This window comes from Eurypyga helias, unplaced genomic scaffold, assembly GCF_000690775.1.
Source record: "Eurypyga helias isolate BGI_N326 unplaced genomic scaffold, ASM69077v1 scaffold11714, whole genome shotgun sequence".
NCBI lineage: Eukaryota > Metazoa > Chordata > Aves > Eurypygiformes > Eurypygidae > Eurypyga > Eurypyga helias.
Genome location: NW_010246835.1, coordinates 1 through 11,714, shown reverse-complemented (window position 1 = coordinate 11,714; position 11,714 = coordinate 1). Strand labels below are relative to the sequence as shown.

The 11,714-nt window shown below is 41.1% G+C and overlaps 1 protein-coding gene across 1 annotated transcript; it reads right to left on the bottom strand.

The window, feature by feature from the left end:
- Positions 1 to 1,813: 1,813 nt before the first annotated feature.
- On the bottom strand, positions 1,814 to 11,365 carry LOC104508810 (echinoderm microtubule-associated protein-like 4; the record flags this gene model as incomplete). Its single annotated transcript, XM_010150547.1, has 5 exons — positions 1,814 to 3,036; positions 3,541 to 3,671; positions 8,026 to 8,124; positions 9,408 to 9,495; positions 11,324 to 11,365. Coding segments are annotated over 5 exons (825 nt in total), but the record flags the coding sequence as incomplete, so codon positions are not given.
- Between the last annotated feature and the right edge of the window lie 349 nt (positions 11,366 to 11,714).

Here is an 11,714-nt window from a genome sequence, read left to right as displayed (position 1 = left end):
CCCTGAATTAACCTATTTTTAGTCAGTCTTGGAGGTTATAAAAAAAAAGCACAAGTTAAAAAGGTTCTTCCAAAATCACAGAGCCTGACACTGCAACTGCAATGATAGCCTCCACTTCATACACAGAAGGAACCAGAACAGACCCCAGGAAAGACACTGCAATACGTTATTTTGATTATTTTATTTATTTTTTTAATCTTCAAAATTTTCTGCCTTGAGACAGGAATGCATGATAGATAGAAATGGCTCAAACATCTTCACATGAAACACTCTTAATCATAATTCATTCACAATTATTTTTCTAAAACATCTACAGTTACATAATCCCACCCATTTCCATCCATTATCACAGATTTAATTATTTGTTAAACAGTAGTTGCCAGCAATTGAAAGCTGTAAGGCTTCTTGCATATTAGTAGAGTCTTCTGAACTACGAACACAAGGATATCACAACTATAACTCTCACTTTACATGGCAACCCCAGGTGGCAGATGTTCCAAAAAGAAATGTGTTGCTTACGTGGAGTTCATAAAAATGACAGAGAGAGCTCTGTGCCTCGTTAGCTCTAAAACCCTTTCTCCTTTACTAAGATTATTTTCTAAACCTACAGGATATTTCTCATTTGGAACCAAGGACTTTGATGAGTTGACCTTTTTATCTCCCGTTGCTGCTATTTGGCAAATTTGCGAGTCAGGCATACTAGAGCTCTCCAGTAAAACTCTATGTACAGAGCACAGTTTAAACAGATGGGTTGCTTGGAATCCGTATCTCCCTCCACCTGAAGGGAACTACTTTGAGGTTTTCTGGAACTGTTGTAAACAAGAGGATACTTTTTTTAATATATATGTGTATATATATATTTATATATTTTATATATAAATGTTCTAAATGTCCTTTGGGAGTCCATTTGTTTTTATCTTTCCAAATGATGACTAAATACCTGATCTGTAGCATTTCTCCTGAGAAGATACTAGTAAGGGAATGACAGTTTTGATGCACTTTGGAATGGCACAATCACGTAAACGCTTGCACAATTAAGACTTATGAACTCATCCAAAGTTTCTAAACATGATATTCTACCTACAAACTAAAATACCAGCACAATGCAGCAAGTTAAAAAAAAGAAAGTTCTATGTAATCAAAATATAAACAAGTAAATAGGAAATGGATATCTGTCAGTAAATCTCTATCTTCTTAAAGTAGGAAACTTATGCACTTAAGAAAAAAAATGTAGCTATCTGACAAACTTTGTAAAAAACCAAAAAAGTACTTTCCAAATGCATAACAAATGCCAAGATATCCCGTAACTGGCCAGGTATAGCCACATGACAGCTGCATGGCTTAGAGCAACCCAGGGAGGGATGGGGTGGAAACAACAACAACAAAAAAAATCACAAAAATAATAGATCAGCAAGTCTAGGAAAAAAAAAAAAAATCACATCATCACCTAAATTACTGTATGCTTATATCACAATTGCTAAAGGAGCCATGGGGAAAAAAAAATAGATTGCAGTTTAATGATTCTTAGAGTTACCTCTAAAAATTCAGAAGGAAAAAAAAAAATCAACTTAATATACTAATCCTAAGCACCAATTTAATAATTTAAGTTAACTGTATTTATATTTCTCCTACTAGGGATGGAGCAAGTTCTGCTTGAAGGCTTAAAAGTTGAACTCTGGAGCCCATCTGACTTCTGTGTTCTTGCCACGCTTCCCCCACTGTTCACATCAAAGTCATTGTAAAAACTCTCTTTAAGTTTCAAACCCTCTAGGCAAGCAATTCTGTGACGAGACTATTCCGTCCTACAGTTTAAATCAACTTTCAGGTCATGAAAAGTGAAACATGCCAGTATTTGGTTAGCCTGTTCTTAAAATAGCCTGTGAAAATGGAACGGCCGACACCGCTCCTCGACAGGATTTGCCTCAGAACTAGCAGCACCCAGGGCAGACCAACTGCGAGCACATCCAGACTCCACCAGAAATTAGTAGTGTTAGAAAATTGCATATGCGTTAGATCAAGAAGGCATCGCCACACACGTGGCATCATTACATTGCTTTTTCTCTATTTTTCTCATTAAGAAAAAACAAAGGAAAACAGCCCTAACAAAGAGCTTTTTGGTTGTTTTTGTTTGTTTGTTTTGTCTTCGCACCTGGAAAAAAGCAGCACAGTACTCCCCAGCTGGAACAGCTCAGCGCTTCCCATCAGCTTAGTTCTTTCAGAAAGCACTTTCACATCGTTAAGGTGGTCTACTTCAGCTAATTCTCAGAGCTAACCTTTTTTCCAGTATATATTTCATGCCACTTCCTGACAGCAATTTCAGAACTGAAATGGATCTATGGTAATGTCCACTACTAACTGTGACCAGATCTTGACACAGACCATCAAACCAGGCCCTTGGGATGGTTCCACACATTGAACTGAAGCTCTGACTAAAAATCTCACTGAAACTCAAAAGCTGGAGTGGTCATGAATCTCAGCTATCTGAAGCTAATCTCTTCCCTATTTGAACCCTCACCCTGTAATGAAAGCACGCACACCAAGGGAAAATAACAACCGCCTGAGCCGGGCGCGTTAAGACACCGGTGAGCTATCTGGCTGCTCCTCAGTGACCGTGGATTCGCTATGCTCCTCGCTCGTCTCGTTGGAGGGCTCCTCGTAGCCCGGCTCGGCGGGATCCAGGCTGCTCCCCTCGCTTTGCTCCTCGCTTTGCTCTTCGCTGGCCTCTGCAGACTGCTCCAAGTTGCTCTCCAAGGAAGCCGGAGAGCTGCCAGTCACACTCTCAGTTTGGTTCATTTCGCTAAAAGGCTGCGGAAGGGGTGCGGGAGACTGTACAGCGTTTTCACTGGCAGGGATGGGCACTTTGGTTGCACCGATGTCTACGACAATGTCGTTTGGTGGTAGAGTTACCTTCTCCACAAGTTTCCATTGGATAATACTCGTGTCTTTCCCTCCAGTTGAAATCAAGTGACCATCGCTATGGGTGAAGCTGACATTTGTCACATGACTACTGTGAGCGCTGTATTTGTGACTTGGAGCCTATTGGAGACAAGCAGAAAGATAACCGGCATGCATGACTAGAAGTGCACGTGATACCAAAACAAAAACCTGCTACTGTTTTTGTTTAGCCCTTCCAGAGAGCTCTTTATTCACCCAAGAGTAAAGAATGATATTATTCTTCCACAACTCAATACACCCCTGAGGATGGATTTAGATCTGTATGCAAAATGCAAAGGTCATTTGCAAAATGCAAATGACCAAGGCCAACAGAAAGCATCAAGCCTCTGCTCCAGAACTTAGGGATAACTATTGCTGCTTCACTTTCAGGTATCCTATTTTATATTTTATACTGTTTTTCTATTATCTATTTTTTTATATAAACCTGATGGGGAAACCCATGCTTTTGTCCCTAGCACCGTTCTCAGATAGGAATGAGTCATTTGGCTGCCAGGTTCCACAAGGACCGAGCTGGAAGGAGGTGCCTGGCAAGGGAAGCTTCATGCAATGCAAACAAGGACATAGACCAGGCTGGTCTAGACCTACCTTGGGCTTGGAACAGGGATACTGAAAGAGATGGACCTTACAAAAATCGTCAGCAACTGCTATCACTTTTCGGTTATGGGACCTGACAAGGGCGTTTATGTCTGTCCCATCCGACCCTTCAGGCCAAACTCCTAGGGGAAAGCAGAGCAGATATTTAGCAATGGTAATGTTAGAAACAAATTAAAAGACAATCCACAAACAAAAATAAAATCTATAAAGCTGTGAGAAAAGAAAGGCTTAACAAGAGGTAAATAAGACATTTAACTGGAAAATGGATTATGCATTGCATTAAATGCCATTAATATTTTGCTAGTCTGATGCTGCTCCCCCACCCTGTCCCCCCAAACCCTCAGGATAACCTCTTGGGCTTGATACATTTCCTGTCCAAAACCTCAGTCTTATTTAAAGCTTATCTGAAGATTAGGTTTGCTGCTAAATCTGTCAACTCTTAATTTAACACTTTCATTCATGCACAAACGCTTTCAAAGCCAGACTGATGCTGAGGCACAGAATGAGCCCAGGTACCACACATCATGTGGAAGTTTCTTTTGGTTTTATTTTAAATCTGGAGCAACTTTTGGTATTCACACGACTCAAAGGAGACAACTGATGGATGATACTTTGCACAGAAACCCAGCCTGTGCAAGTTGCATGGACGTAAGAGCTGTCAAGCACTTAAGTACAATTCAATATGCTTTTAAGTGAAAAGAATGACACTGATATGTCTAGACAAAAGAATAACAACACCGCCTGGATGAAAAGCACTGAACAAATTTCAGAGTGGGAGCCTCCAATTGTAAGAAAAATAAAGATCCTAGAGATTCCCGTAACAAAACTGACGATTCACATCTGCAAGAAAAGCTGAACAAAAGGTAAGCAAGGGGTTTTAAGGTACTAATTTATGCCAAAGGTACCATATTTTTACAGCTCAGACTTGGGGTTTTGATTAGTTCAGGAGTTAAAGTGTATTTTTGCCCTGCAAATTTCAACTCCATCCTGAAAAGCCATGTGTCCGATTGACTGAGAAGGATGTCCATTACCACAAAAAAAGATTTTTTTTCTCCCTTACAATCATGGACTTTGGTAAAATAAAAAACATCTGCTGTCTACTATTTCATACAGCACAAAACACTGACTTAGAATTGCCTTATCTTTTCCAAGCTCCCACACTATCCCTTCTTGTTTTAAGCAAAGTGGCAAGTTAACATTTAAATTCAAAGTTTTGGGCTTTTTTTTGACCATTCTCAGCGGATGGAATAAGAACTTTATTTTCTCTGAATAACAAAGGCATCTTGTTAAGCTTGTTACAGTGACAATAAACTACAGTGTAGATAATTTACTAAATAAAGACATGAAATGCTCAAGAAAGGATGAAGAAACATTTTAGTGCTCTCACACCAATAAAATCAATCTGAAAAATATATACTATTTAAGAATTTTCACGTAGCTCAAAATGAATGAATTTTAACTTTTTCCTGCATTTTATACATAAAACACTGTCATCAGGTCAGAGTAATAAATGACCTTCAAGTTTCAGCTACCACCTTAGGCAGACTGTGCCAAAAAGCTATGCTATTTCCTCCTCTTTTTAATTTAAGATTAAAAAGTCCAATGTTCAGGATTGCATCTCTTATTAAAGATCTTTTGTGTACACAAATTCCTTTGGGAGCTCTAAAGGCAAGACAACCCTTTGTCAGAAGACAGCAGGATTTGTTTTCAAGCCATCAGACAAACATGGGAAAAAAGCAAGACTAATAACACCACATTCTTAATAACTGCATAGGCAACAAAAAACACTAATAGGATTTTTTTTTTTTTAATGAATGACAGCAGCACTTCAATTTTAATCAATTCTGCCAGCCAGCAGTAAGCCTCTCAAAAGAACCTGCTCAGCTGAAAGTGTGGGGAACGTGCAGTAAACGAGAGAGTGACTTCAAGCGCTCGGGGTTCAGACTGATGATACTGCTGAGCCACCACAGTGCTATCACTGCCAAAAAGGAGCAATGCTATTCTCATCCCCACCGTCCGTTTCCACCCTCCTCCTTCTGCTGACAACAGTGCGATGGTTTGAGCCTACGGACACACTATCCACAGAGCTAAATTAGTAAAACACATACCCCGAAAGCCAAAATCCCATAAACTTAACCCTCTCTCCTTAACATCAAAGTGAGCAGCCCCTGGCTTGTTTGGATTGCTGTGCCAGCTGACCCTCGGGTAACAGCCAGACTTCTCCTTTGAGCGGCAAATATCTGCTAGGTTGGCTTAGCTGCACTGTCTGATTTAATGGGAAAATACTTGCCTTTGTCTGAGAGCAAGCAATAATTTTAAGATTCAGCAAAGGGTTTCAGACTACCAGACAATATAAAATCAAAGCAGGATGAATCTTGGCTAGAAAGTTTAAATATATTTCTGTTCTGCCCCAGAATAACATCACATTATCTGCTTTATCTATTTCACTCCCAGGTCCTCTGGCAGACTGAAGAGTTTGAGAGCAGTTGTGACTCATTAAACTTAAACTGGACTGGTTAGAGTTTGTATTAATCCAAAAGGGAATACAGACAGGATCAGCAGATTTATCCACTCTTTAAAACAAAAAGTAAAAAGGCTTTTCCAAAGCAGTGTTTATGGGGGCTGCTCATCTCCTGCCTGGTCCCAGTCTCCACTAGCTTCTATCCGACAGCTGTTAGAGACAAAGCCAATGGTCCTGATGGCAAACCAAACTCTGCACTCCCACTCCTCATCTCCTGAGGTCAGGAGTCAAGGACAGTTCTGGGAAAATGCTGGGAGTCTGAGAGGTTCTCCCCTTATTCCATTTGCTGTACCACCAAATGCAGTGGTAAAAGCTCAGTAGCAACACAGCCACCATCTGCTACCTCCGTGTTTGTGGCAGATTTAAGTACTCTGCATAAAATGTAAAATGGCTTTAGCCCCAAGGCTATTCCAGAAGGAATACTCAGTCCTTACAAAGTGTTTCCAGGGCTTCTGGAGAAAGGCATTATATTAGTGTCAGAGTTTTGCTTTTCACTTTCTCTAGCGTCTCCTGAATCTTCTGACACACCGTTTTAAAAAAGGTGCTTGTGTTGCACTATCATTGCAGTGGCAGTAACAAAGGCAGCGAGGAACCGACTGCTGTGGACCAACCCCTTGTCAGCCTAGGCTTACATGCACAGAGCGTCAGGAGGAAACAGCCACCCACTCTCCACTTCACCCAGACAGATGGAATAAAAACAATCACGTACACAACCTGGTTCACAGTTCTCAGGCTAATGGGAGCAAGTATTTTGCTCAAACTAGGAATAAGCAACAATATTCAGCTCCAGAAACAGCATGCTCCCGTTTATTCTGCTACCTACCTCAAGCTCCAAGCAACTCAAAAATATTTATGCAGTTTATCAACCAGTCAGCAGCTTCCTTCTCTCACCCCTTTATTTTTCTTGCTCTGCCTCAGATCTCTGGTACTCAGAAAGGAAATCGAGCCTGGTTATAAAGCCCCAAATGCCCTCCACCCAGCCAATATGACCCACAAGTGTCAGAGTTGGCTAACAAATCAACTGCAATCCTTCAAGACTACTCACTCATTAGGCACCCAACAGTCCCAAAATATGCATGATAGGCTTCAGAGGCTACAGAAAGCACTTAACTGATTTTCTACTACCCTGCACATAAACTGATACTCCAAGTTGAACTCCTAGTAGCTGGGAAGAAATATATGTAGACCTAACCCTCACCTCTCAAGAATTTGCTCATTTACCTGCATTTGATTTTTCCGACAACATGGAGAATAGAGGCAGGTATCTGAGCTCAGCAGTCAAATTGAGACCTGCAGCACCCTGCTCACACAACTTGGTCTTACAACACTGACAGGCCGAACCATACTTTCCAACCCCTACAGAGGGGCTCCTCATTCATGTACAACAGCCTTTGGTAAAAGCAGGGTGAATTGTTTGGGCACAGTCTCAAACTGCACTATTAAAATTGGATCTGTCAGCTTTGTAAGCTTTTTTGTACCTTTAAAAAATAAACTACTAGGTAAAGAACCTGTTTAACCTTTAAAGCATTTTCACTCTTTAGATGCAGAGTATATTACTCACCTTTGACTACAGATATCAAATTTCTGTCATGATTTAAAGTCTTTCAACTATAACCTACACTCACACAGTCTTGCTTCCTATTTCAAAACAAGGTAAGCAAAGGAGAACACACATGTGCCATATGAGCACATTAAAGTATCAGGTTTTTATTTCAGTGCCTCCAAAATTGGTAGGCTAAAAATGACAGCAGAAAAATCAAATCCCAAACTTCAAGGCTAAAAGGAAATCAATTATCTCTGTGTCACAGACGAGTGTTGTGGTCAGTCTCTTTGGTCTGTCAACTCAACACCATCCTCAATGACCATTAACAGTGTATTTCTCATGACAAAATGAAGCAACAGAAAACACAAAAGCACACTGTGAATAGCTTAAAGGCAGATTAAATGGTGCTTACCAAACACCTGGAAGCCTAGCACACAAGTATATGTCGTCCAATCTATATCCTTACAGTCAGAACGATTCCTGATCAGCTTACAGCCACTTGGAATGTCCCCTGTAAAAAAAAACAACAGTGAATGATGAGTTATGTCATATGATTTTTTATTTACATGTGTGTTCTTTGAAGGTGCTAAGACAGTAAATAAACACATCTTAATATCAATCTGGAATTACACTGTAGAGGCAAAGACAGACCTGTACCTTTATCAAATTCTAAATGTATATCAAGTGAAGCTGTAAGTAAGAGTCACATTTACTTCTCATTTCCCTCTCCAGATCAGCAAACCTCCAAAACACTTCCCTTCAGCTTAGGTCCCCTGCTACCTACTCTACAAATTGCTTTAATAGAATCTGTAATGGAATAATTTCTCTTTCCTACCAGCTCCATTGATGTGCTAAAATTCAGCAATCATTCAGGCAGCTTTGCTTTTAAAACAGTGAAAAACTGCTGCTAGAGAAGTCTTAGACTGCTTTTCAAGTCATTGCTAGAAGATTGTTTCCCAAAAGAATGTTCACCTTTCAATATACCAGCCCAGTACTAATGGGTCACAGCTCTTCGCTTCCCTGTACGGGCAATTATAAACACCCACACTTCCTCTTGTTAGACTGAGACACTTGAACTATCCAGACTTGAACCCTAAGTTGTGACAGGCAGAAAGAACCTGTTAAGGTTGCAGGTATCTAAACTGATGGCTCTTCTTGCCTGTACAGTAACAGAACTACAAACCTCCTGGATCCTGTTAAAGCCACAGGAAGACAAGACTACAAAAACCAATTTAAAACTACTGATAGGCACTGTGCAAGTTGAACTTTTGACATAACCACTATATATTAAATTCATATTTTCACCTATTTAAGAGAGACACACAAAAGCATTATTACCACCAACTCACTGAAGTAGCATTGCTTTGCTTAGTTTTCAACACCACTAGCCAAGAAAGATAAAGTTTAAAAAATAAATCCCAGAACAGAACAGTGGCACAGACCCACTGATTTTATTCCCCCAAAATAACTGGTACTGTTGACACTAATTAGATACACTGTATATATTATTTTCCATCTACAGAACTTTGGGCCAACATCAAAACCTAGTGCCACTTGTTCCGTAAATTCTACGCTGTTAAACTGATTTACGGCCTTGTAAAGAAGTAAGCTATATTTGGCATTGCCATTAGGTAATACACAGTTCTGAATAACATCAAGATAGCGGGTTACACAAGTTCAAATTGGTTCCTTTGTCAGTGAGCATTTTGTCCAGCCCTGATCAAACACATTCTTCTAAATATTCTGACAGCTAACACATAATTCTGTTCCCAGTGTATTTAATTTCATACTTACAGTATAGTATTTCATAGTCTCCTGAGTTTGACATGATATACTTGTTGTCCGGGGACCAGTCAAGGTGTGTAATATAGCTGGAATGTCCCTGGAGAAGAATGCAGTGACACCAATGTGAAACGCATATTTTAATTCAAACAGAAGCAGAAGTTGCCCCCGCAGATGGGATAGCTACCAGCAAAAAAAGCACCTCCCCACCCACCCCAGGTCTGCTGCAATTCACTTGTGCTCCTTTAAAGGCTCCTTACGCCACTGTGCCACGCTCGCTACCAGCTAAACAAACGCAGGCTGGGCATCCTGCCGCTCCGGGTGGATTCTTTGCAAACCGTGTTCCCCTCGGACCTCAGAATGATTTACTCCTAGAAGGTACATTGCTAAAATGTGGATATATTTGTACTTGGACTGAGAAAGTATACACTGCTGCTAGTTGAGAAAGGGAAGTAACTTGCACAGGATCATTTTTAGATCCCAACAGAAAAGTGACTGATAGGATTCTATTTTGTTTCTCTATTCATTCAAAATAATTCACACTAAATGCATACACATTCAAATAACCTTTTCTCATCCTAAAAACTCAGGACACCTCAGTTAACAACCAACACGCAAAACCACAAGATCAAGGACTGGTGTTACAAGGATGCCTCCATAAGCTTGTTGAAAATTTCTGCTCCCTACGCTGCATGCATCTTAGTGCCAGCTTCCAAAGGAGTCATCCCTATAGGTGCAGCATCGTCTTTGTAAGAAGCAAAACACATTGGCCCAACTGCTTAGTTATCACCATCACAAGCACACTGAGAGCTAAACACCCATCTTTGGTTTTGAGGGACAAGCTAAACGCAGCTGGTCACAATGTATTTCCTGCACACCAGCTTTTTTGTTGGCAGCAATTATAACCATAGAGCTGTAAGAGGCTCCAGAAAAGCCAGAAATCTGTATAAGGTAGGAATAAAATATTTCTCCATAGAGGAAAAGGTAGGAAAAGGTACTCCTCTGCAGAGGACTATGAGGTGCTGATTGCTTCCAGAATTACACACAGAAATACACTCGTGTCCACCTCCCTGTCCCAAGGCCCTCTGTGAGAGGCTGCAAAAACATTTAGGAGAAAAGTTAACCTTTAAGATTTATTTACTTATGAACCAGCCTCTGCCTCAAGCAGAGGAACACTGTATTGACATAACTACTTTGCAGTCACGGGTGGGATATATAATATCAACATGCAAACTTGGTATTTGGAAAAAAAAAAAATGCACAATTGGCTAGGATTTTTTCTCCCTCCTTCATTTTCCAAGTCTTCAAATTTGCAAGCGAACTCCAACATGGAAAAGAAATGGTCAGTCATCTACTAAATCCTGCCAGACATTTGGCAGCTGTTAAAATTCCTGGGGGCGGCAGGGGAGGGAACAAAGCAATTGGCCATGGGGCTCCATGCTCCAAAATCCCTTCAGGCAAGCGATGAACTGGAACGTAACACTGTCATAATATTTTCAATAGGACGATCCCTTTTTCTATTAAAATCTTTCTTTGGCAGCTGCCCACTGATAAGGCAACATTTTACTCCTTCCTTTTCTGTACCTTGGTATACAATGATCGTAATTACTCACGTTATCACTGGCTAGTGAAATTCTGACTAAATGGCAACCCTCTCCATCACTGGTGATGCTTCTCTGTTTCAGACTTAAGTTGTACAAGGGTTGAAATGCCCACAGCCTTTGGGACGGGCACACTAATTATTTCAAGCGTATCTAGCATATCAAATACTTCAGTGTGGCTGCCTGTGGGGCTTTCACCCCACAGTTCCCTCCGTGAATGCAGGGCACTTGCTTCTCTTACTAGCAGACCTCTCTGATGTAAGGCAGAGACAGAGCCAGCTACCCTGGAGCTGCCAACATGCTGGAAGTTCATAACCCGGCCCATACCTTCACATCGCTGTCTGCATAGCTGGAGCCCTCAAAAAACAGCTGTGCAAGTCGAAACGGTTGTTTCAGCTCATGTGAAATTCTTTCTGATCACAACCAACACCATCCCTCACCGTGGAAACGCAGGCCAGCGACTCGCCTCTCCGGCGGCAGCAAAAGCTGGGTCGTGCCCGAAGGGGTGTTTAAATGCGGCGGTGGGCATGCAGCCCCTGTGCACAAGCTGATGCTGGTTCAACAGACAAAATCCTTCTGAAAGTATTCAAATAATGTTGGAAGAAACAACCAGAAGTTGACTACCAGGAGGACTGAGTCATGTTACTTGGAGGTCACTCGCGAGGCTACCGAACGACAGAGGAGCGCCAGAAGGATGCGGTGCCAGCGCCCGAGTGCC